Source organism: Phlebotomus papatasi, chromosome 1 (assembly GCF_024763615.1).
Source record: "Phlebotomus papatasi isolate M1 chromosome 1, Ppap_2.1, whole genome shotgun sequence".
Lineage (NCBI taxonomy): Eukaryota > Metazoa > Arthropoda > Insecta > Diptera > Psychodidae > Phlebotomus > Phlebotomus papatasi.
In genome coordinates this window covers 19173467-19201285 of record NC_077222.1, presented here as the reverse complement: position 1 = coordinate 19201285, position 27819 = coordinate 19173467, and the positions used below count along the sequence as shown (strand labels likewise).

Below are 27819 nucleotides of genomic sequence, written 5' to 3'. Positions count from 1 at the left end.
ATGAAGATAATAAGATTAGCTTGATGGAACATTAAATATGATTAACCAAAATGTTTTTAGCGTTTTAATTGCATTGAAAAATTCAGATAGGGAAAAAGGGAGCTTCATGCTTTGAATGAAGGACAAACAACTGTTCATAAATTGACTTCTGAAGTATTACCTTTTCAAAAAAAAAGTTTCCAGCAACGAATTAGTGCAAACAATGAAAAAGACTAAAATAGATAGAGTATTCCATACCCAAAATATCTTAGCTTTCCCCTATTAGATCATCAAAATCGAGAGCACGACCAGCAGTTCTAGGACAAAAAGTGCTAACCAAATGGTATGGAAATGTCACTGTCTCGCGAGTGTCGTTTTAAGGTTAGTAGAATTCAACTAAAAATACATCTTTTTTCAGCTAAAATGTAATCGCTTAGCATTTAGTGCTCGCTGTGAAGTGCCATTCAAATCGTGGAAGTGCGATTCATATATTTATTCATTTTCAACCGTTTACCCCTACGAGGCGGAGGGCTTAGAACACCCAAGCCGCTTTCGCTTGATCATCCGTCACTTCAACAAGATGCTCGTTATCAACCCTAAGGCACTGCAAGGCCAGATCCTGAATTTGCTTGAACCACCTTGTGTCCTAGGTCCGCTCCGAGATCAAGGTTCCTCCATAATGGTTTGCATACCTTATTGTCTCTGTTTTTTCTTTTTTGATTTTCACGAATAATTTTGGATTACTTGTGGTCTTACTTTTATTGGTCATTAAAAAACGTTAGCATTATACGGGTTTCAGACCAGAGGTCTAGTCCAATTCCCGAACGTCTCAAAATCCAATCAATTTCATTGCTTTTTGAAAACTTAATAGGTTATTTATCTTTAGAAATCCGATTCTAAGTTAAATTTTTCCAAAATTCGTGATTGATAAGAAATTAGAGCAGTTAAACCATATAGCTAAGCCTTAGGTCTGAACCCCGTATTATCTGCAGGCACCTAGGGTTATTTTTAGTACGAAAGAGAACAGAACTTTCAATTCCATAAAAGGCTTAAGATCTCAATTTTTTTCGTTCTAAAAACATTAAAGGATATTTCTATACATAAAAACAAAGCTCTTTCTATGTTCAAAATACTATGTTAGTAGGGGAAAGAACCCATGTTTTCTATGATCCCAAGCTTCGTAATGACTAAATATTTCCTATGTTTCTGAATAAATGTGACTCCGCAATATATTTTAAAAACTACGCACTCCCCCCTAGTTTTTAAAAAATAGGAAACGTAGGAAAAATTTAATCAATACGAAAACTGGGATCGTACAAAATATTAGCACTTTCCTCTACACAGAAAAACCCATTTTTAACTTTGACTAGATTATAAAGGAAATATAAATTTTGTTCAAAGGGATAGTCCGGTAGTCGTAGGGTGAAAGAGGATTCAGCCCAGGATAAAAACTTTATTCTGTACTGAACTTTTTTCCATCCGACAATTACCAGACTATCCCTTTGAGTTAAACTTTACGTCGGTTTCTCTCCTATCTGATAAATTTTTGTAGTTCGGGTAGTTCAATAATAAAAAAAAATCAAATGATGCTATTAGAGTTAATTGGAGTTCAAGTTGACACTATTGGAGTCGCACGTGTAGGTTGGTCATGTCGGTCACGTTGGTTAAGGCAACGATAGACGTAGTGTAAAGGCCTAAATAGACTCAGACTAATCCTCGAGTATATTTAGCTTGTAAAATTCAGCAGTAAATATCTAGGGGAAACTGGGGTATCACCAAACACTTTTGCAAGATGCGCTTTTGACTAAATTTCCTGAAATCTGTGAATTTTAGAAAAATGTTGATTGCCCCATGCTATAGCCTTAGGTATACGCTACATATTAATGTATACAAGGATTTTGTAAACCACTTCAATTGTCCGTAAAAAGGAAAATTGTTTCACCATGCGTTTTTCGCTTTTTTCCAACCACCCGGGGTACTACCAAACAGTTTCTGGGGCACCAGTAAACACCTCTTTTTCTCACCCATTGAAGGTATTTTGTGCATTCACTACAGCTCTTAATTATAAAGAATATATTAATAATCTGAATATTTCTAAAAAAAAAACACTGCAACATTTAGAATAAATGGCTAAAAAAGCAGAAAACTAAAACAATGCACAAACGAACATATTTTTCCATTGATTTTCCGTCATTTTGACAACAATCGACTTCTTTTTGGTAAGCAGGGCTATTAAATCGTGGCAAACATTTTACTTAACCCTTTAAGGACGATTGGGTCACCGGTGACCCAAAAACGGAATTTTTCCTTCGACCTTCTCAAGTTTTGGTCTAAAAAATAGGAAAAAGTGATTTTTTCAGACCCTCATTTTTTGACCTTCTCGTCCTTAAAGGGTTAAAGTCCTTAAAGGGTTTTTTAAACATCTGTTAAAAAAATCGCAGTGTTTGGTGGTCCCCCTGTTTGGTGGTGCCCCAGTTTCCCCTATACTAAACTGTCATACACTGTGGGTTTACGTTCATCAATTACAGTGCTGTCTCTCTATATGCACACTCTATATATGCACAGCTTTTGTGTCGGTTGCATTCAAAATCAATTTGTTTACATTTTGACAAAGTAATAAAGAAAATTATTTTCTTGGTAATTAATTTTTCTTGTTTTTAATTTTCTTAATTTTATTTTTTCTGTCTCATATTATATTTAAAATAACACGGGAAATTCTAGAACAATAAAAAAATGATAATTTATTAAAAGAAAGAAAAAAACCGTTGGGAATTTCAAAAAAGATTGTGCATATTCAGAGAGAGAACTGTCAAAGAAAGTACCCAAACTGTGCATATAGAGAGACAGCACTGTAAAACTCCTTTGCATAAAATTACTACAGTAGAGTCTCGCTATAGTCCATATTTGGTTTCAAATTTGACACTTGGGTCGCACTATAGTCCATGTAATTTTTTAAAATTATCAACGATTTTTAGTATTGAAATTGCTCGACGGCTTCCACTTTCTTTGCGATTGTGGTACTTGTCCTTGCTCTCTTCATTGTGGATCACAATTATTACAACTACTTAATAAAGTTTGCCAAAAATATTAAAATAATTATGCATGTCGCATACTAAAAAAAACATAACCTAACTTAAAATCAGTGTTTTGAAATCAACGGTCGATAAATTGTGGACTGTAGAGCGATGGCCTATAACGAGACTCTACTGTATACCGGAACCTTTACTGTCACATTTTGTATGCTAAATATTCTTGAAGATCAGCCTAAGTCTATATGGGTCCTAAGACCAAAGTGCTTCAATTTCGCAGTATAAATTAATGAAATACATTATATAGTTATTTTTTATTCGATTTGTATTAAATTAGTATAATTAATTTGTGCCCATTCTATTCAAATCAATGATAATAGATTTTTTATATAGATTTTTTAATTGATTTAATATTTTAATTCTTTAAGTGAGACCCATATTTAGAAGGGTCATTTCGAACCGTTTTCATCAGTCTCTCTACATTATCCTCCTGCCTAATTCCCCTTCGAAATATTGCACTGGGTGAAATTTTCGCATTGTACTGAGCATTTACGGGATTGTGTGGTTCTCCCCCTGCGGATTTAGGACGCATGCGTTTATCCAACTATACCGGAACGGAGAGAAAATTCTGCGAGAAAGAGATTGCGACTTTTCAATATTACGTTCACAGTTCACCTTATTTCATTCTACTGCGCTCTGTGTGTATCAACATGGCGTTCGGGTTTGCATTGATTTTCACGTTGGATTTATTCATGAAATTGTGAAGAAAATCTTGTGCAGAACACCAAAATAACTCTGTACAAAGATTCACTGTTTCACTGAGAAGCTAGAGATTAGTGCAAAAATTGAGTCTCTCTGTGTTGAATCACGAAATTGTGAATCCGTGGTGTTTTATCAATGCAAACGTCGGTAAAAAAAATGCTATAGAACCCCAGTGTCGCCAGTAATTGCAAAATTCTCTTTCAATCACAAGGACTTCTTCAACATTGCAATATCTATCCTGCACCTTTGACTATTTCTAAAAGATCTTTGAACATTTGGGCACAAACAGTGTTGTACTTTATGTGAAATTAGTGAACATGTAAACTATACTAATTAATTGATTAGAAAATGAATTAATTTGTTTCTTCACCTCTCATTCTACTGCTATCGGGAATAATAGTGATATAGTTAGGATAGAGGGCACATATATTACAAGTTCAACGATTTTGGATAAATAGGAAGAGTTTTGAGGGTGTAAAATCGTTGGTGAAGTTTTTTTGGGTGGTTCGCTAGGGTACTTTGCTTGCATATTTTCCCAGTCTCTTCCCATTTTTTTTTCCTGAAGCATTTGTGATGTAATAACTTTGATAATTCTGAGGCCGAAAAACGCGTTATATGATTGGAAAAACTCAAGATACTGACTGCAGTTGAGGATATAAAAATAGAAAAAAAGTGATCCAAAAAAATGTGTGAAGGTGTTAGTGGAAGAAAATTGAGGAAAACCCATGTTCTTCACAATGTTTCACACATATACGCGGTAACCACTACGACTGCACCTTATAGGCAGAAAACCGATTACGGGCGTGTGTGTGACTAGATATTTAATTATCACTCCTCGAGTACAAGAAATGGTATAGAGGACACGTCAACGGTGGAAAAACGAATGCAGCCAATTTGAGTGATTTTTCATTGCCTCTAAATTCCTGTGAAAATCATGTCTTAACTATTGAAAAGTGAGTTATAGAATCGAAAATTGAGAAAAAAAAGTGCCACGAAAGTTAATAGGAAGCAAAGTTTCAGTGACAAATTTTTGCAATTTAAAACGAAAATTTAAAACTTTAAATTAAACAAGAAAATCTCTCTTGTTAATTAGGAAACCCATAGAAACACGAACAGTCTAAATTTATCTTTGGAAAAAAGTTGTGACTAAAAGGACGATTTTGCCAAACCAAAAGTGGTGATTTTTGTGGTTTCGTAATAATTTTTTTTGTCATCCTCCAAGCAGTATGGCAATGCCTTTGCGAGCTTCAAGAATAATGCTGTGTCTTCTTGAATATGGGTGTGGAAGTACCCTTTACTGAAAGGCAAGAAAAAATATCTAATAAAATATTTTATATACCACTGAATAAGTTGAAGGATATTTACGTATAAACAGGACAAGAAACCTTTATTTTTTGTTTTGGTGGAAAGAAGAGAAATCCACAAAGAGTCCTTAAAATCTGAAGTCAATCCTCAAGTATAGAAATGAACATGATCGAGTTTATTGACCCATATACACTGAAAAAAAATCCACAGTTTGGTTTCCGCATTAACAAAAAAAAAAAAAAACCGATAAAGGCGTGGTGCGAGGGTAGGTTTTTTTCATTGATAGCGTAGGTTCAAGTTATATTGATAGTTTTATTAAGTGGATTGTTTATTATTAAAAGTTGACAAGTTCTAACTTTCTTTGGAGAAAGAACAAACAGATATAAATAGGGAAAGGCACGGCAGTCACTCATAAATGATTTTAGATAATATTTTTTAAACAATTGAAAATTCTATAATATGTGGTTCTCGATAACTAATATCCCTAATTTAAACAAACAGAGCAGAGCTAAATTAATCCCTGTTCACATAAATTTGGCAAAGAATTCGCGACAATCAGCAAAGATGTGTTAAACTGCCCTACCCACCCCTATTTCTTATTTAAATTTGAGCCTTGTCAATTCATTCTTTAAATTTCAAATCGATCTTCAACCTTTGAAAAAATATCCAATGCATTATTAATGTATAGTTTTGGGAGTTTTGGTTGCTTTCTTTCCAAAACATCTAATTGAAGTATTTATAAACAGTACACCTTTCTCACGCACTCAAAGTGTAATAAAGTGTATCATTATAGCTATTAGAGGGTGAGCCTGAATACACTTTATTTTATACCAACTTTTCAACTTACGTACACTCAGAAAATCGTTGGACACTACAAACGATGTACTGAAAAATATATGGGTTAGAGTTTGGACTTCTCATAAGAATACTAAAATAAATATATACAGTGGCGGCCAAAATAATAGAATCAGCTCCGCAAAGACCACTATTTTACCTTTAGTATTTTTGTTTATTCCAATTCGTTTAAATAATTTTGATATATAAATGTTCAAATAATTACCTTACGTCCAGTAAGTATTGTTTTGACCGCTAGAAGTCTCTATTTTTCACAGAATACATCAATAGTGAAATTTGGTTTGAACAACACGATAGGACCACTTTCACTTAAACTAAAGAATGTGGTCTATAAATCGTATAAGTATAAGTTTAAATAAAGCCATATTTGGAAACCATAAATGACAGTTTTCCAATTTTTTTGGCCAAACTAAATTTCACTATTGCGTATTCAGTGTAAAATAATGACTTATAACAGCTAAAACAACCTTTATTCTGCGATTCTAATAATTTGAAGATTTCTACTTCAGAATTATATCAACAAATTGGGAAAAAATATAAAAGTTAAAAAAATATAAGCTTTGCAATGTGATTCTATTATTTTGACCGCCACTGTATATATTAGATATTTATAATTTCAATTTTCAAAAGCTGCTCCTCATTCTCCTATAGACTTTTGATTTTAAAAATGTCTGAATATTGAACTCCTTCAAATATTCTTTAATCGTAAATAAAATCGCGAAAACCTTTAATTCTGAATTCAAAAAAATGTTGAGGTTAACTTTCCATATAATATGATTCAGCATTTGTTTAACATGGAATAAGAAGTCCTAAATTTGGACATCTTAAAATATTTTGTGTCATAATTGAGAATAAAATCAGACTTTGTAAATGAGTTGCTAACAAATTTACAGTAGAGTTCTTCAAATTTGAACATTTGGGGGGTATAGATGACATTTCTCACTCCTCAAATTTGAACGATATTTTCAAAAATGTAACGGAATTCATGTGAAATGCACTCTCCCTAAATTAAGAAAAAACCTTTAGGAGAATATATTAATGTAATTTATTGTGAAATAAATGGAATCTGTTGCGGCAGTTAATAAAATGCGATAATATTGAGGAAACACCAGAGAAAAATAAATCTAATTCAGACTCCACGCAAAAATTTCTTCACATAACCTCAAATTTTACATTTTGAACTCAACCGTCGTTCAAATTTAAGGAGTTCAAATTTAAGGAGTTCAAATTTGAGGAACTCGACTGTATATTTTAAAAAAATTAAAAGTTTGAGTAAGTTTTTTTTTTGAAAAAATAACATGTGTTTTTATTTTTTTACTAATGAAAAATCTTTAGAATTATTTATATGTATATATATATATATATATATATATATATTAATTTATTTAAAATTTAGCTTTCTTTCTCTTGTTGTCTCTCTGTAACTTGAATGCTTTTCTTCTAAGTTATTAAAATATCTTAGTTGTTTAACTCTTTTTCGCTTTCTAAATTTAGTTACAATACAAATTGTTATCATGGAGTATCTTTCGTATTTTAATTTTTACTTAACAGTTCCTTTCTTGCTACGTAGTTTATTCTTATAAAATTTAACCTTACTAAGTTATCGGGTTATAATTTTTCCCCTTTTCTGTATTTTCGTAGTATGTCGGGCCTTGTGAAGTTCGGACTTCAGACACCCTGCCTATTTGGGGTCATTTGTGACGACCGGCGGGAAGCTCGCTTATGATATAGGGGCTAATTGTACTGAGAGTACATTCTAACATTCTTAATCGAACGTTTTTTTATGGAAGGGCACTCAATGGGTCAAGCGGTAGAGCACTCGCTTTATCATGCAAGTGTCCCGGGTTCGAATCCCCTTTAGGTCACCAGGAATTTTTCTGGCGTAAAAGGTGTTTGAATTGCATCCTGTGAGCTTCACTGCACTTGATTCCACGGGCATGGGACTGACAACCTTATCCCTGTACAATAGGGCGTTTCAACTGGGAAAAATTTTTTTTGGCACTATTCTCACGGTGCTGTATTTGATGAGACAAGAAAGTTTTTCTTCTACGACCATATGATCAGACGCTGTTTAGAGGTGGCTGAACGACCCTCCGTGTAGTGTAAAATCCGGTAAAATCAGAAATTTGTTCTACAGAGAGGGTCGTTCAGCCACCTCTAAACAGCGTCTGATCATATGGTCGTAGAAGAAAAACTTTCTTGTCTCATCAAATACAGCACCGTGAGAATAGTGCCAAAAAATTTTTTTCCTAGTTGAAATGCCCTACTGTACAAGAAAAAATAATAATGCATGTCTAGAAATCCCCTTACGGGAAGGCCTAGTTCCTTCATTTAGTGTTGTGCCAGTATTATGATTATATTATTATTATTAAATTATCGGATTATAATTTTTGTTAATTTTTTTTACCTCTCAAATAACATAAACTCAAAATGTAACCGATTTATATATAGTTGGTTGCATGTTTTGACTATTTTAAATTACTTTTTCAAATGAGGCAACAAACTTTTGACGAATCAAAAATGATCAACTTTTGAAAAACAATAATTTTTCATATGAAGTAATATTAGTTTGTTGCATTCTTTTCAGCCACCCTGTATATAAATAAGATCTACGGTTTACAGGCAACTAATTTGTAAAAAGAAAAATTTTAAAAAGTATTTTTTTATCATTTTTTGCACCTGGTTTCCCGATCATACATGAGACAACAAACTTTTGACACCTACTGTACTTTGAATTGAATTATTTTACAATAGATTATTGTATTTTTTCACATTGCAACGGCTCTCCCATATTTCCCTTGAAGAAATACTTATTTTTATGGTTTTCCAGTGTAGCATTACCATAAAGCCAATTCTCAATAAGCACATTTTCTTCTGTATATATTTTTTTATTTATTTTTTTTCCACAAAATACTTTGATTTCAACCTATTTATGATAATTTTTGACAGCACATCATCTTTATTAAATTTTAATTGAGATGATATCAATTTTACACGTTTTTGATCGTATAACTACGATAATGTCAATAAATTCTTTTGTAATATATTACAAAACAATTATATATATTACGTATAACTACGATAATGTCACTAAACGATAATATTAGAAATAGAGATGGTAAAATTTCAGAAATTTCACAGTAGTCGCCACATACTTTAGGCGGAAATTCATGAAATTTCTTGAAATTTACCAACTAATTAGAAAGAATCCTCTCGTTCAGTAATGACCTTCCCGATTTGAGAGCTCTCTCCGGTTGAGGTTTTTCCTTTACCGATTCGAAGGTAGGGTAGAGTCAGTCCTTTTGGCCATGTAAGCGCTTTTGGCCACCTAAAGTAAAATCACATTGTAAGGCAATTATGAGTTTATTTAGAACAGGAAAATGGATTTTATTTTGTGACCTCTAATCAAACGAATCAGAAAACCATATTTGATTTTGAATCGACTTGATTAATTCTAAGTTATTGAAAGAAATTCTCGACAAGGTAAACAATCACTAAAAAAAACATGAGAATCTTAAGAAACTTGCAAATGTTAAGAGAAATTGTTTTGCATTATTTCATATTTTTGATGAAAATATTTGATGTTATTCAATGAAAGTCCATTTCTTAATTAACTAAATTTTATTGTGATATCATCCTTAATAAGATTTTCTAACAAATTAAATGAAAATCGGATGTGGTTAAAAGAGCTTACTTTTTTCGGCTGTGTAAGTACTTTTGGCCATTCATTTTCCCATACATTTTACACATGGCGCACCTCGCGGATTTCAGTAAATCCAATCGTGACTTTTGACTGATTTTTACATCAAATAGAAAATGCGCAAAAAGTCGTTTAAAACACTCTCAGAATCACATAAAATTGTTGTTAAATAAGAATAGGACTTGTGCTGTGTATTTGTGAAAGTTTTCGAAAGGTATTTCTTCCGTTATTTTATTAAAATTCTATTGGAAACAAGTGGCTAAAAGTGCTTACAAACAATGGCCAAAAGTGATCACAAAGTGGCCAAAAGTACTGAAATATGCATAGTTGCATAAAATGCATTTTTCACTAAAATATCCAAAAAAAATTGGGAATTCTCTTGGATTATTAGGAAGAAATGGCTTTAAGGTATCTTTGTACAAAATTTCATTTTATTTAAAGAAAGATTATAAAAATTACAAGCACACGAAACCTTAAAGTAGCCAAAAGTACTTACTCCAGCCTATTTATTCAAAGTAATGAAATCGCTTCCTATTCATTAAAATATTTATTAGAATTATGTTTTGTTCATAAATTATAGGCAAAGGAAAATTTTATTCGCTGGCTTATTCTGCCCCGGTCTCTCCTAATGAAGAATAGATGCTGTTTTTTTTTGTTTATTGCATCATTGGGGTAGAAAAAATAACTTCTTACGTTTTTTGCGTATTAAAAAGTTGGTTATTAGAGGGTTAGGGTGAAAGGAACGTCTATTGATACTTTAAGAACTCGTGTTAACACCTATTGACACCCTACTTTGTACGATTTGGGATATGAAATTTGAACATCTCTATTTATAGTAAAAGGTATATTACAGAAAAAACGTTATATTACTTATATTTTACTAGATATATTAAATAATTTTCAACATTGTGGCAAAAGTGTCAATAGGGGTTCCCTGTCGAACAGACGTTCCTCCGACCCTACATACTTAAAATCAGTAAAATCGTTTTATGATTGAGCATTAATGAGAGATTTAATTCTTCAATATTTTGATATTTTATTGTGCCTTTAAATCTTCAAGGTTTCAAAAATAGAATTTAACTCTGGTATTCGAATATCCCGCGAAGTCTTATACACTTCATCATCAGAATTATATATGGAAAACACCCCGCTATGTAGAGCTATCGAGTCGTATGATTGTAATCGATTATTTCACAGTTTCATGTGAAATCCTCTTTCTAACATGAAGGGTATGTAATAAAGTATGGAAAGGGTAGCTGTCTGCTCTTGCTGCTATTATCGGGTGGATTAGACTGAAATTGGTTCATAGGTTGAACCTGAAATATTAATTTATATTTTACAATAAGAGGAATTACGAAGAATTAACGAAGAATTAGAATAAGGTGATGATTGTACAATGTTGGCTGACTATATGCAAATAGTTGCAGTTGAGTAAATAATTCAGATAGAGTTGACCTAAAGTGCGTTAGCATTTCTTGGACATATCTGTATTAAATGCAAAATTCATCCAATCTCTATTTGTCTTTGTTCAATTCGTCTTCAATACAACTTCAAAAATTTGAGTCATAAAAGAAAGGTGTTATGATGTACTCATCATATGAAATTTGTGTATACATAGTACACATGAGTGAACTTTTCTTACAAGCCTGACGTCATCGACTTTATCTTCATTGATAAGCTAAAGTGTGAGAAGAAGTAGTGGGGAATAACCATGGCATCGTCGATGGTGTTGCTTCTCTTCTCACCAGTTCAATTTAATTCAGTGAAGAGCCGGCAACTAAGTGGAGTGGTTGGATCCGGATGAGGTTTTCTACAGTTTTGTGCTGGATGACAAAAGTAGCACAGTTGAAGATTTGCTCTCATTGTTGGGTGATTTAATTGAAAACATTAATGTATTGTGAGTGGATTGACATTTCTCGTGAATATAGGCTATAATAATAATATCATGGTTAATAAATAGAATAATAGATGTGAAGTGTTGCGTATTGGGATTAGGATAGAACATGGTTTTTCTCATACTTGTCCTACAATGCCTCTAAAATTCAAATGTTAAATGCTGAAACAGTAAAGTTTGACCCAGGTCATATAAAATTAATGAAGTGGAGAATCAGTGAATGAGCTATTTATGAAATATAAAAAATATATAGAGAAGAAAGATATTTTCTGAGACCACCAAAAAATTTCTATGTCACAAGTTAAGACACCTCGATAGATTAGATGAGGCAATAAAAAGTGCAAAATTTTTCGACACTATCTCTTTATTTTATGTGGTTCATAAAAGTGCCAACAGATCAATGGACTGGCATTGCAAATTACTGTATGGTGTATACCGTAATAATAACGTTTTCTTCAGCATCTTAATGCTATTTTTTCCCAGATGCAGCTCAAGTATATTTTCTAAATTCAATGCTAAGATCATTGCCAAACATCACAAATATAATTCTATGCAATTTCTTCTTTTAACAAAATTAGAATCTACCATACGTGAACTTTCTTATCTCGTCTATTTAATTGAAAAGAAATAGATTGTTCTCTGTACTAATTCCAAAGTGATTCATTTTCACATTAAGCATATTTCACGTGTTAAATCCCCTTTCTTGAACTTTGATTTATAAGGGTTGTCTACTGCTCTACTTATACATACAATGTGCTTCCAAAATGTAGCATCAACATAGAAAAAAAAATGTATTTATCTACTTTTTTTCATTTATCACCTTCAGTTATCACACCTGATAAGTGCTAAATCACTCGTGAGCCCATCCCAAAATGACTTAATCATGAAAGCTAAACGAGACTTTACCATCGTATTCCAATTTTCTTTTTATTGAATTTTTTTTCGAAATCTTACTATGTATGGGTACAGAGTTTCATAATATTTTCTGAGATTATTTTTGAGATTTGGTGGCTTTTATTTGTTACATCGTATAATTTAAAATCCCATTCCCAAAATCATTCGGTAATATCAGGTATATTCACTGTGTCACTTGAGATATTAATGAAGTAAATATCTGTGTGGTGTTTAAATTTTTTTTCCAAAATTAGTTACAATTTCTTTTAAGCTATCTAACATTATACAATTTATATAAACTATAAGACAAGTAGGGTAACATGTGGTATTTCTGGACAAGGTGCTTTTCGGGACGTAATATGGGTATTTCTGGACACATCAAAAATCCTCTAAATATTTGTTTTCTTATTATTTTTAAGTTCTATATGAAATTTTATTTAATTTAAAGTATGAAATACGCGTAAATTGTGAGTATCACACTCCACTTTTTACAAAATCTTCAGTGTGGTCAATTTTGTAGATGTCAACACAAACAGTGCTGAGTTTTTTTTTATTTAAGACACTTTAAAAGTGAAATTTAAACAAAATTTTTATGAAAGAGTGAAGTTTAGATCTTCTACTTAAAGATAAATAATCAGGCTCGGTGAAATTTATTTGCATAATAGCGACTTTTGTTTGTCCCGAAATACCCAATTGTCCCGAAATACACCATTCTTACTTCTTTACATTTTTTTGCTATTTTGAATATAAAATTATGCATTTTTCAACATTTTTCGGTAAGAATCTTATTCTGAATAGCATAAGGAACATAAATATTTGTATCAACAAAGAAAAAAATAATTTGAGAAGTCATTAGGCTGTTTGAAATTTGAAAGTGATAAAAAGTGTTCCGAAATACCTCACGTTACCCTACTTATTCCTAGGAAAAAGACAAAAATTTATTGTAAACACTTGAACGCTAAAACAGGAAGGCATAACATTGTATACAATGAAAAACTAAATAGTAAACAAACAAATTTAAGAGTAAAGAAACCACGAAATTCATAGTTTAATAAAAAATTGCAATAGTTATTACTTCTTTTGATCTTAAAGTTTTTTGGCATTGATTTCTGGATTTATTAAATGGCATTTTTTGAAACTGTTGTTTTTAGTATTGGAATATTATTGTTTTTATCGAGCTTTCATAAAAACGAAAAGCACTTGTTTGGTTTTATCGTTATTTCTCTTAGGCACAAGGTGAATGGAATTTATCTAAAATTGTGCTAATTAATTAATGACAGCTATAAATAGTTAATGAACCCTAAAAATGTGGAAGATCTGTGATTAAAGACTGCGATCACTAAACTTTTTCCCAATTCATCTGTGATTCGTTTTTATTGCATTTACACTTGGAAAAATCATATGTCCTATGTATGCAATGTAGGTACACTTTGTATGTGTATTTTATACACAATTATTACATATTTAAAAGGAAAAGATTTTTGAATTTTATTTTCATAATCTTACTTCGCATAGGGTAAGTGTGCCAAATTCCGGCCAGCTTGCAATTTCGGCCACCTTTTTTGTTCCTCGAATTTCCATGAACTTTTAGATTTTACGTACTCTAGAGATTATACAATGCAAAAGAATAACAAAAAATGTAGATTCGACAAACGAGATGACGTGAAAAAGATATTTGAAGAATTCCCGAATGGCAAGGAACTATGAGAATGAAGGTGGCCGAAATAGGGCACCAAAGCTATGTCTACATTTTTATTCATTTTAAAATGTATTAAGAATGATTTTAGAGTAAATAAAGACGGTAAACTCTTTGCAAGGTTCCAAGCAACATTCTTACAAAAGAAAGAATAAAAAAAATCAATTTGTATTTAAAATATTACATTTCAAACTTGAGACTTTGGCGCTTGCATGCAACTATGCCGAAATTTGGTACACTTACCCTAGCATTATCTAAAATTGTAATTAGATCTATATTTTTATCTGGCATGAACTCCACAGAGAAGAGGAGTATATTTGCCCGTGTTTGCGGAATGGACCATTCGGACGTTACCACGCCTAAAGGCCAAACGGTTAGAGATAGAGGTTTAGGACCTTAGGGGAACCCCTCCCCAAAAATCGACCCAGGGACCATTAGCTCCTTATTTTTTTCTTCACCTCTGATTTTTTATACATTGGGATATATCGTCCTTATACAAAAATTCCGTTGAATCATTCCTAATAACGGTTTTCAAAAAAAGAGGTTTAAAAGACTCTAGAGAACATCATGCTTGGGCTTGTTGGAAATGTTTTGGAATTTCTGACAAAACTGAACCGTTTCCTATCAATTCTGATTCGGTTCATAAACCAGTAATTAATTTTTATCCGAAAATCCATTTTATTACGCTTAAGCTGTTTTAGGCGATCTTTTGAGTAATTTATGAATCGGTTGAGAACTGATAAACAATCAATAATGCGAAAGTACTTTTGAGGAATCTAAAGAAGTCTTCAGACTAGAGGTTTAACCCAGTTCCCAAAGGTCTCCTAATCCTATATACCGAGCAATTTTATTGCTTTTTGAGAGGCTAACAGGTTTCTTATCTTTTATAATCCATTCCTTAGGTAGATCTTTCCAAAAATTCGTGATTGATAAGGAATTAGAGCCAGTTAAACCATATGGCTAAGCCTTAGATCTGAAGCTCGTATAAGTCACGAATTCGAGCACTTTGCAAAGTCTTGGCTAAAAATGTGGTTTTTTATTTTATAGTAGACTCTCGCTAATTCGTGAACTCTTTTTTCGGGTGACATAAAAAAAATTCCGTGAGACAGTTAAATTTTAAAAATTTTGTTAACATATTGTCCTTGTTTGGGGTTTTTCTTTGTTAAAGCAAATGTGCTCTATACTGTAATTCTTTCTTACTGTAACTTTTGTTGGACACTACGCATGTTTAGAGACAATGTCGATTCAGTCAGGTCAGGATTCATTCCACAACGTTTCCACAAATTTTCAATGTAAACAAAAAAATCATTGTAAGGTAAAGTGCCCTCGCTCGACCGGTTGCTCGTTTCGACCGGTAGATTTATTTATTCAATTTATTTGTATTTGCTATAATATTTTGCTATGAACTTACGTTAATAAGTCAATTATTCTATGAATAATACGAACCAGTGAAAAATTCATAGAAATTGACGAAATTGACCATCAAACATTCAAAAATTGACCCACCGGTCGAATCGAGGAACCCGGTCGAGTGAGGATACTTTACCTTATTTCAAACAATTTGATGTGTATTAATCGCAAAATTCGTGTGACATTTTGGTCTCGCTCTTACGGAAAAGCGAGAGTCTACTGTACAATCAACATTCAAGATAGTAGGGGAAGCTGGCGCAGTAGTAAATATGGGGTAGTAGTAAACACTGATTGTTATGTCTACACTACTAAAAGTTACGTTCATTATTTCTTCAGTAGACAAGGATACTTGTATCTATGAATTCATATAGGTCTCATCCTTTAAATTTCATTTTTAATTTAAAAACTCGCAGTTTTTGCAACTACCCTATGATTCCTACTGCCTCAGTTTCCCCTAGTAGCCCTAGAAAAAAATAGCTGCCTTAGAGAACGAAGACTTTGATAAGTTCTTCATCTTTAAAAGGATCATAATGAGAATTTTGTGTTTAAATTGCTTTAGGAACTCTTAAGAAGAAACGTGCCACTTAACTTTCAGTAGTTTCGGTGTTGGAACCAAAAGCTTTAGAGGGCTTTTGTGTATACCTATGAAGTTGGACAGCTTTGAAATTTGAATTTTTCCTCCTATTTTAAAATTTAATTTAGCCTTATCATAAAATGTAAGTTCGATTCCAAACTACTCTGTACTGTAGAGCTAAATTATATCATGATAAGGTCCAGCCTTATTTAAAAATAGGAGGAAAAAAGCCTTATTTCAAAGCTGCTCCAATCAATGTAAAGGTGTGCGACTTCCCCCTATAAGCAAACTATAGGAATTTTAGATATAATGCTTTACTAAGAGTATTGTACAAGATAATATAAGAAGAGATTGATATCTTTCTAATCAAATATAAACTTTTTTTATTATGCATCTATTCATTTGCACAGTGCCTTTCTCGAAAAGTCTACCACGAACTGAAGTTACTAAGCGTTTAATAATTTAAAAAATAAATAAATTAAATCATAGGGAAGAGTACGCTACCTTCGGACGACTTAAGCTTCGGATATTTCTCTTTTCTATGTCCTTACTTGATTTCATTCGTAGCTATTTTCTGACAATTTGAGGCATTGATTGGACTATCTATTAAGAAATAATATTATAATGGATCAAATTAATTAAAAAAAAAACTATGAAAAAATTAATAGTTCGAAGCTTAAGTCGTCCGAAGGTAGTTCGCTTTCTCCTACTAGAACGTCGATCGGAAATCTTCAGAAATAACTTCTAAAATTCACTGTACCGTCCTTTAACACCTGCATTAGCATTGTCCAAGTTCGTTTTTTCTTTAAAAAATTTTATATGACAATAAATCAACACATAAAGAAATAAAATTCTAATTTAGAAAACATTAATGATCTTATAAGCAAATTCAAAAATTTTCCTTGTTTTTTGGACTTTATTTATGGCTTGAAAAGTGTCCTCGCAATGTAACTAATTAATTACATCTAGTATAACAATGTTTATATAAAAACGATGTTAGACTAATAAATTTGTCGAACTTAGAGGAAAAAGAACCCTTGCTCGTAATATTTTATGTCGAGTTAATGTTTTTCAACGTTTAAAATTGCTTTGTAATAGGGAAATGAGTTCGCGAACTTACATAAACTAAAGAAAAAACTTTTGTGTATAAAAATCTTTGATTTTTAGACCAAAAGGAGAACTCTGTAACACTCTGCCAATGTCATACATATAACAAATTTGACTTACTGTATTTGCAAAATATCACTCAGAAAAGAGATATCATTTAAAAAAAATAATGAATTGTATTTTAGAACTCATGTGATAAGACAAAAAAGCTCGGATGACATTGCCAGGCTTCGAACTCGCAAGTGACAATGCCATAAAAATTACAGAATTGACCTACAGGCTGTAATACATGATTAAACGATGAAGCTATTAATCCTTAATGAAGCTTTTTCTGCCAAAACGTTTTAATGTAAATTTACAAATTTAAAACCTCTGAAATAATGATTTTAAAAGTAAATGGTAAAGGTTTATGAAGTAACTTAACAAATAAATTCTTTAATTAAATTGTAAATGAGCTCTATTAAACAAAGCTTCTTATCGCGACAGGAAATGTTTTTTTTTATTACAAAAGAAATCATTAAAAATAAGTGTCTCCTTCAGGACCAAACAAATGAAATGACTGATATTTAGTTTGATTTTAGTTCATAGTGATTCGTGAAATTGAACGGATGTGCTAAGGTGCTGGGATAAGCATTCATCAGTGTGGACCTATACCGATCAAATTGATAAGGGAATTAATTACCAATTAAATAATTGAGGTTATTATGAATATTAATAATAATAATAATAATAATAATAATAATAATAATAATAATAATAATAATAATAATGCTGACAGAACATTCCACGAAGGAACTATGCCTTCCCGGAAGAGGATTTCTAAACGTGCATTATTATTTTTTTTAACTCCAGAAACATTCCTGGTGACGCTGGTGACCTAAAGGGTATTCGAAATTCGAATTCGAATCCGGTATTTGTATCATAGAGCGAGTGCTCTACCACTTGACCCATTGAGTGCCAGGGCGAAAAATGAGGGTCGACTTATTCAATATCACTTGTTATAAAATAAGTTACTTTCTTTCTAGATATTTTAATCATTTTTACAGAGTACTCCCTCAGTTCCGAAAATAGTCGTACATTTACTAGTACATTTTTTATGAAAAAATTTACGTTTTTTGGAACTGAGGGAATACATCAGATACAACAATTGTTTATGATTATGACGCGTCCTTTCCACTAGAAACCTTAAAATGCCAAATTCCATTTCTCATCTCGTTTCATGAACTTAATAATGATCTATCTTATGGCTAAGAAATGATGAACTAGCTCTTTGCAAAAAAAGAGAAAATTTGCGTTGTTTGAAGGTTCACTCTGTGCGAACCATGCCAACATTCCCCTATGCTCGAGAAATCAGGTACATTGCAGTTACAAAACTTCTAAGTCAAAACCCTGAGTTTGTCAGTTGCGTTTTTCAGATGTTCTCGTGCCTCATCACTATAAATTTTGATGGTTTTATCTTTTATGTATATTCTGTAGGGATTTTTCAAAAAACTAAACAATTGACCATTTCCCTTTACTCAGCTTTACAACTTGCCATTTTAACCTAAATTATAAAGTATAAAAAAATACATTATTTTATTTTTATTTATCGTCATTTTTAAATGAATAAATTGACCATTGCAAGCTTTAGAAATGTGTAAATCTAGCATTTGTCTCTCAAAAGATAAAAATTCAAAATATAACTGGGTTCAAAAAAGCTAGTTGCACGTATTTGACCATTTTAAGTAAGTTTTACAAATCTGTCAAGAAAGTTTTGGCCGATGAAAAATGATCAAGTTTTGGAAAACATTTTTTTAGGGGAAAGTGCCCATGCTTGATACCATTGGAATCTTCGTAATGACTAAATTTTTCCTATGTTTCTCAAATAATGTGACTCCGCAATATATTTTAAAAAGTGACCACTTTCTAATACTTTTAAAAAATGGTTGCGATTAGCTACATATATATTGTGGAACATAGAAAATTTAGTCATTACGAAGATTCCAATGGTATCAAGCATGGACATTTTCCCCTATATGAAATTAATGATATTTTTTTAAGCTCATAAATAACATATATGGATTACAAGCAACTTATTTCTAAAAAGAAAAAATTTTAAAGGCTTTTTTTTATGATTTTTTGCACCTAGTTTTTGGAACATATGTTTGTTAAAAATCTTTTGGCCGACACTGTACATTTCTCGGAAATTACATTTGAAATCAATTAAAAATAGGGAGTTCTTACTCGTAACCGGGTTCTTAAGCCATGTCGTGAGTTTAAAAAACGCTTTTTAAGCAGGATTTAATTAAATTTTGATTAAATGATTTAAAACTAATCGTTTTCTAGACTTCTCTATAATCAGTTGACTGCATTATTACTAGGGGAGACTGGGGCAAAACGTCACAAAACGGATATTTTATTTTTTTACAAGCTACTCGAGTACCTCCAAAATTTCTAATTAGCACAGTTTTATAGGAAATTTACCACTCTTCAACTTTCTGAAAGTCATTTTCTTCTATTTTGTAAGGAAATATATTTATCGAGCTGTTTTCTAATTTTGTGATCATTCTTAAAAATGCTGTTGCAAATAGTATCAGGCATAAGATACTATCACATTTTGATTCGCTTTATTACGGGATTCCGTAAATTTAAGTAAAATACCGAGAGGACATATTTTCATAGGAAATTTATTCTTCTACACCTTTGTAAAACACCGTTTTCTCTATATGAGCGAGAAAAGCGCATTTTAAGCTATTTTACAAAAAACACACAAGAGACTGCAAATTATTTGACCAATGCAAACAACAAGCGACGACACATAACATTAACGTTTCTTTTCACCGTGGAACATCAGATATTTTTTTTCGGTTTTTGTTACTTTTTACCCCAAGTGGTCGTTTTTAATAAAAGGATTTCTGGAGAAAAGGATCTCTGTAAATTCTAAAATAGATAGCGGATTTGTATTCAAAGAATATCCAGATAATTTGGGAAATATTCACCAGTACATCAAATTTAATATAAGTAGCTAATAATTGATATATTCTGCACGGAAAATATTTCAAAAATAGGGCTAAAAATTTCGATATTTTGTATTTTCTAAATTCCTTGTTCAAATTCTAACAAACTTACGACATTGAAGAAGACCTATGGAGGCTATCTATGGAAAATTTTTAAGCCGCTATCTTATTTGTCTTGGAAGATACTGAATTTTAAAATTTTCGATTTGTGACTTTTTGCCCCAGTCTCCCCTAAAATTTGCTTTTTAAGCACATTCAAAATAATATTTAAAACCAAATTATCACAGCACCATCACGTATTCTGATTGGCTTGAGCTTGAAAACCTTCAAATCTTAAGCAAATGAGAGGACGCGGTTGGATCAAAATATTTTATGGGAATTAATATTTGATCAACAGATGGTTTATGCTTAATTAAGAAAAGTTTTTTCTATCAATAATGTTTATTCCTTTTGATGTAACTGATAGTCTCTCCAATGAGAAATCCTATGGAATTTTTTCAAAAATAATTTTAGAAAATTACTCACACTGAGTCTTTTAAGATAAAACAAATCCTCACGGTGAATACTCATTTATTGTGAATGTGAAAGTTATTGGACCTGTTGGGACGTTACATACGAAAAGTGATTGATCCGAATTATCTCAACTCGCAACAGAGACAAGAACGTTATTTATGGATCCGACGAATATTTGACAGAATCAAACGTTGTAAGTGTAGGGGGAATTAAATTAAGTAACATTCGTGTTTCTACTGTTAAGGTTCCAATAGTTATCTTATCTGTTGAGGCCACACAATTTAATCTCTAAGAATTTATCAATTTCTGAAGTGTTGAAGGAATTGCTTATTATATCATGCGTGAGTAATAATATTTTAACAATTGATAGTGTCATCAATCTGCTTTTTGGGAGAAGTAAATCGTAATCATTTTATTCTTAAAAAAAAAATTTGCTTAAGAGAAAGACTTTCTTGTGTGCCTATATTTAGAATCACGTGCTATGTTTGTCAATTTTACTATTCTTTGGGGATCATGCATACTCTTGTGACTTTTGTGAGGTTTTTTTGCATATGTATATCAACCCAAGAAGTGAACATATTACCGCGAGACAAGCACATTGATCCACTGACCTAAATTTAACAGACTCCACTGGCGGAAGAGAGTCAAGTGAATTCTTCAGCTTGCCGGTAGATGAATACATGAAATGGGGAATGTGAGTTCACTTACCAGGTTTATCTTCGTACGATGTCACACAACCAAAATTGTTGGGCCATGTTGTGTTTTTTTTTCTCTTCTTTCTTTCTTATGCCCACATTGATCAACACAGTCGTGTCTTTCATGTTTTTTTCCAAGACCTGAGAATGAGTGAATTCATAAACAGAGTGCTGCATATCAAATACTATAATTGAATTGAACAGATTTTCACTTTTCTCAGTAAGTTTCTCTTCTTTCCACACTGAAGCTCACATTTTTTTGAGTAAAATAGAGATGGGATACAGTGTTGCGTATAAGAAAGTCGTATAATATATTTTTTTTAATTACCAAAAATGTGCAAATTAACACCTCTTCAAGTGGGTCACCACTTTTATTAGTTACAGTGAAAATTATGTTATTCTTCCTAGAGAACTATTCTTTTCATTCATACTTTTACTCTCTTAACCCTCGAGCGGTCAGATGGGTCAAGATGTAATAAAAATTCTGAAGTCTCTGGTATTGTTGAAGTGAATTCTCTGAATATAACTTTAAAAATAAAAATATATAGGGTAAGTGTACCAAATTCCGGTCAGCTTGCAATTTCGACTACTTTCTTGTTCCTCAAATTTCCATAAATTTTTAGTTTTTGCATACTCCAAAGATTATACAATGCAAAAACTAACAAAAAATGTCGCTTCGACGAAAAAGATAATGTGAAAAAGACATTGGAAGAATTCCGGAAGAGCAAAGAACTATGAGAATGAAAGTGGCCGAAATAGGCCATCAAAGCTCTGTCTACATTTTTATACATTTTAAAATGTATTAAGAATGATTTTAGAGTAAATAAAGACGATAAACTGTCTACAAGGTTCAAAGCAACACTCCTTAAAAAGAAGTAACAAAAAAATATATTAAAAATATTACATTTCAAACTTGAGACTTTGGCAAATTTGGCACATTTACTCTAAAAATTCGTTTCATAAACTCTAAAATAAACACTTGAAACCAAAAACCAAAATGATAGTCAAATGAGTAAATTTGATTTTACAATACTTGATCGATTTTCGTCATCTTCTATAGAACAAGTCTATCGACATTCTGTAACTACTGTAAGAATCTCGATCTTGTCATTTAATAAACGACCATTTTATAAAAAGTCTTTATAATAGATCAAGTGATTAATAAAAAAAACGACACTTAGAATTAATATAAATATTTTAACTCTTTAAAGATCAAAGGATCACCTGTGACCGCGGTGACTCAAAAATTGTTTTTGCCTTTAGGTCACTAATGGTGATCACCGATTCTAAATCCCAATTCCTGTAGCTGTAGGGACAGAGAAATCTTCAATGATGCGTATTCAAACGTTTTTGAGCATATCCGGCTCCGTAAAGGAATGGTGGAATCTTATACGGCATTCTCGCTTGCAGAGTTTTAGTCAATTTTTAGCTTAAAAAACTTATTGATTAGTGTCAATTTGGTGATATTTGGACTTTTCAAGAAAGAATTCACCAGATTTATCGTTTCCAGAATAAAATTCCCATGGAATCTAGCAAAAAAGTGGTTTTTAGTGGCAATAAAACATCTCTTAGAGGAGTTCAAAAAAAGTGATATTAAAACGTTTTATTCCTTATAAAAACGATTTAATCAAGTAGATTAGAGTTCCCTTCAAACAATGATGTACAACTTTTAGTGTCCAGTGCAGAATTTACGGTAAAAATGGGGTGTTCAATGATTACGTGAATCGTGTGCGAAGATGGATGAACTTGATTGAACTTTCGCACAAATCGCCATTAAATTTTCATTTTCCTCTAGAGGAAAATCTGAGGATTTCCTGGGATTTAGTGAGTTGGGATTATGAAATTCTATAAGTAAGAGACTTTTTTGGCATAGTTGGAGAATCGATACGGTTTGCATGGTAGTCAGAAAAAATCACTGAACTTGAACATCATTTTTGTGTGCGAAAGTTCAAAGTCTCCCCCTAATTTACTATTCCCTGCGTTGGTTCCTGTCATGACTGTTTTAAGGTTTTAGAATACGGCAGATACTAGAAGAAAACAGTCGAGACAGGAACCAATATAGAAAAGTCGATAATACAGAAGCACTTGAAAACAGTAAAGTTTTAAAAAATGTTCAGGGGTAAGATTTCCCCTTTTCATATCTCATTAAACGTCATAATAATTATATTTAATCTATGCCTATAGCATTGTATCATTCGCAGACTATTTTTCAAAATATAGTTTATTTCGGTATAGTCAATAATTACAAATTGCTGTCGGAAAAACATTTTTATATTATATTCTTTCAATGACGTAAGAAAAAGAGCACTACAGAAGCCATACACAGTTTGCCACGAAGTTATGCACGAAAAGATTGACATTGTCTCGTTTTTGATGATATTTTCCTTCGTTCTTTTTTCTGTTTTAATTTTTTGTGACATATACTATTGTTAGATAGTTACACTATATAAATAAATGGTCTATGTACTATAATCTAATGTCAAGAAATTAAATTCAATAACCTTTAAAACGAGTGTCTGACACTTTTGCGCCCTCTTAATAAGCCTTTAGAGGCTTATCTTCGATAATATTTGGATCGTAAAATTTGGCGGTAAAGAATCATGTAAAGAAAATATATATGCAATGAATTTCTAAACCGTAATTCAGAAGCCTCCACAGAGTAGGGGAAAGTACTCTCCCTTCGAACGTTCATGTCTTCGAATAATATGAATTTTCTCTTATTTTTGCTAAGACACTTACACATTTTTATTAGCTATTAGTTAGGTTGTCAACAATTTTTGATAATTATGTGACAATCATGTGAAAATACCTTAGGAAACATAACAGAAATTCACATTATTCGAAGGCATGAACATTAGAAGGCAGAGTACTTTCCCCTAAATTTTTCAAATATATCTAAACTCAATATCCGTGGTATTGATTTTAATACCACGATTATAATCCCAAAACTATATAATAAATTTTCTCAGAAATAGGTTGAATTTGGATTGATTTTCAACTTTAGATTAAATTCAAGAAATATTTGGATTGTTTTTAGGAAATTTTAGCATTAAATCTGTAAAATTCACTTCCTAAGAAAAAATAGTATTGATTCTACCTCAAATTGAGATTGATTTTTAGAAATATTGGAATTAATTTTCTCTCTCTATAATATTGATTTTTGGAAGTCCATTTTTTAGGAGGAAATGGTATTCATAAATAATATGGTGTACCGGTATTGATTCGATCCTATTTCGGTATTAATTTTAGGACATTCCCGTACTGATTCTCACTCATTTTGGTATTAATCTTAGAACACTGCGGTATTGATTCTATCCCATTTTGGTATTGATTTTAGAATGTTTCGGTATTGATTCGATCCCAGTTTGGTATTAATTTTAGAACAGTCTGATACTGATTTTAACCCATTTTGTTAATGATTTTATAATGTTTCGTTCTTGATTCTATCTCATTTTGGAACTGATTTTAGCGTGAAGAATTCTTTTTGTGGTAATATTCAGGACACTATAACAACCAAAGTGTCGATAACATGTGTTTTTTTTATCTTTTATCTTTTTTATCTCTTCTAAATTTAAGGTATGGGATGACCGTCTAAAAACGCATAAATGTGACCCATTTTGGTATTGATTTTAGGGTATTTCGGTATTGACTCCATCCCATTTTGGTATTAATTTTAGGATACTTCGGTATTGATTCTATCCCATTTTGGTATTGATTTTAGGGTGTTTCGGTATTGATTCCATCCCATTTTGGTATTAATTTTAGGACACTTCGGTATTGATTCTATCCCATTTTGGTATTGATTTTAGGACCCTGGTACTGATTTTACCCCATTTTGGTACTGATTTTAGCATGAAGAACTCTTTTTTTGGTAATATCCAGGACACTATAGCAACCAGAGTCTTGATAACATGTGTTTTTTATTTTTTTTATCTCTTCTAAATTTAAGGTATGAGATGACCACCCAAAATCGCATAGTGACCCATTTTGGTATTAATTTTAGGGTATTTCGGTATTGATTCCATCCCATTTTGGTATTAATTTTAGGACACTTCGGTTGTTGTAGTCCGTTTCCGTTTATTTATTGATTATTTATTTTTTAAGTTATTGACAGTTTGATCTTTTTTAGGTTTTTTATTGGACAGGATATCGGTCAAAATAGGACTAAGTCCTAAGACCTGCGCAAAGGAATTTAAGGGGGGAAACAAAAAAAGGACACTTCGGTATTGATTCTATCTCACTTTGGTATTGATTTTAGGGTGTTTCGGTATTGATTCGATCCCATTTTGGTATTAACTTTAGGACCCTGGTACTGATTTTAACCTGACAAAAATTAGCCAAGTATTGTAAAGTTGGCAGTTTTGAAATCGAGGTCTTTAGAGATTTTTATGACGCTACATCCTGTTTATCTGTCAGCTTGAGGGTTAATGTATATTTTTTTTCTTCTCTTTTGCAGATACATCCAGAAAAATTCTCGTGCACAGTAACAGATTTAGCTGAACTTTTGCAAATTAAAAATTGGACGTGGATGAACAACTTGAATACAATGCATAAAATATTAAAAAGGCAGATAAAATATTCATAGCAGCTAAATGAAAGAGTATTAAAGTGTTCATATCAATAAATCAGGAGGAATTGATTAAATTGTTGCACCAACAGGTCACAACCTACCAGCAATTCCAACGATCAATCATTGATTTGAGTACATTTTAGAGAGGAAACAGAAACAATTCTAAATCAAAGTGGCTTCATGGCATTTGCTTTAGTGAACAATTTGTAAGATTTCAAAGAGTAACTACCTTCTTCCAAAATCTTCCGTGCAAGACTATTAGAAGAAGTATTGCGCATACAACGTTCCATCTTCCCAAAAACAAAAGAGAAATTTAAAAAATTTAAGAAGAAAAGTACACTATCTAGAACAAAATGGAATCGACTAGAACAGAAATTGATCAACATGAAATAAAGCAATTTGTTGGAACTGGGTCCAGCCTCAATGATTACGTCTCTGTACCCCAATTCTATACAGACCGCAGCGTCTTCATTACAGGCGGGACAGGATTCATGGGCAAAGTTAGTTGATTTGGGCTAGGAAATACTTCTTTCTTTTTAATCACAAAAAAATATTTGATGTTTAGGTTCTTGTGGAGAAGCTACTGAGATCGTGTCCTGGGATCAAGAACATTTACCTGCTCATCCGACCGAAGCGCGGACAGGAAGTTAAGGCTCGACTCAATGATCTTCTAGGAGCTCCTGTGAGTTTATCCTTTGATTTTATTGAATAGGAGCAACTTTGATTAATTTATAAATAATTTCAGCTATTCGATACTTTGCGCCGAGAACGTCCCAATGATCTCAACAAAGTTATTCCAATTTGTGGAGATATTACGTCCGAAAAGTTAGGAATATCTGAGAATGATCAAGTAAATTAGCTTCAATGAGAATTTCAAGAATCCCAGATTAAGGATAAAATCTTTGCAGGCTCTTCTGTGTCGAACAGTATCGATTGTCTTTCATTCTGCCGCAACTGTGAAGTTCGATGAGAAACTCAAGCTATCAGTGGCCATCAATATGCTGGGAACGAAGAGATTGGTGGAACTGTGTCACAGGATGATGTCTCTCGATGTAAGTTGCCTCAATCCAAGTCCTCCTTCAGTGACTAATCCTCCAATTTTCAGGCACTGGTTCACGTATCGACGGCTTATTGCAACTGCGATCGAGCCGAAGTGTCGGAAGTCATCTACGCACCACCGTACAATCCCAACGACATCATCTCTCTGGTGGATTGGCTGCCCGAGGACATGCTGGATGACCTGACGCCGCAGCTCATTGGCAAGAGGCCCAACACCTACACCTTCACCAAAGCTCTAGCCGAGCACATGCTCCTCAATGAAGCCGGAAACTTGCCAGTGGCTATCGTGAGGCCTTCCATTGGTAAGCCAGGATTCTTTTTAGTCAATTTCTATAGTGCTAGAGATTGAAACTCTTTATTTCTTCAGTTCTATCAAGTTTAAACGAACCTCTACCCGGATGGTTGGACAACCTGAACGGACCAACTGGCTTGGTGTCTGCCGTTGGTAAAGGTGTCTTCAAGACGATGTTAGGAAATGAACAAAACATTGCTGATTTAATACCCGTGGACATTGTAATAAACCTAATGATAGTTACAGCCTGGAGAACAGCTACTATTAAGCCAAGTAGTCCTACGATTTACAATTGCTGTACCGGACTGCAGAAGCCCATTACATGGGGCCAGTTTGTATCCATGAGCATCGATTTCATGAGGAAACATCCAATGGGTGAGTCATCTTTGAATATCTTAGCTTTCAATTATTCCATAACCATTAAAAAGGAAATTATGAAAAATGAAACAGTGTGAGCATAAAACGATTTTCCAAAGTATTAACTGCGAG

The 27819-nt window shown here is 32.3% G+C and overlaps 1 protein-coding gene across 6 annotated transcripts in view; it reads left to right on the top strand.

Moving 5' to 3' along the window:
• Positions 1-11373: 11373 nt before the first annotated feature.
• LOC129798116 (putative fatty acyl-CoA reductase CG5065) overlaps positions 11374-27819 on the top strand; it is a 28809-nt gene continuing 12363 nt past the window's right edge. Inside the window, exons 1-8 of one of the 6 annotated variants that reach the window (XM_055841100.1) lie at positions 11374-11527; positions 25866-26009; positions 26069-26479; positions 26545-26661; positions 26725-26829; positions 26888-27031; positions 27085-27340; positions 27406-27705. In XM_055841100.1, the coding sequence (XP_055697075.1) occupies positions 26333-26479; positions 26545-26661; positions 26725-26829; positions 26888-27031; positions 27085-27340; positions 27406-27705 (1069 nt within the window). In that variant the 5' untranslated portion in view covers positions 11374-11527; positions 25866-26009; positions 26069-26332. Of the gene's footprint in view, positions 11711-20741; positions 21056-25865; positions 26480-26544; positions 26662-26724; positions 26830-26887; positions 27032-27084; positions 27341-27405; positions 27706-27819 lie in introns of those variants that run through there. The other 5 variants (XM_055841099.1, XM_055841095.1, XM_055841096.1 and 2 more) reach the window with 5 other exon arrangements.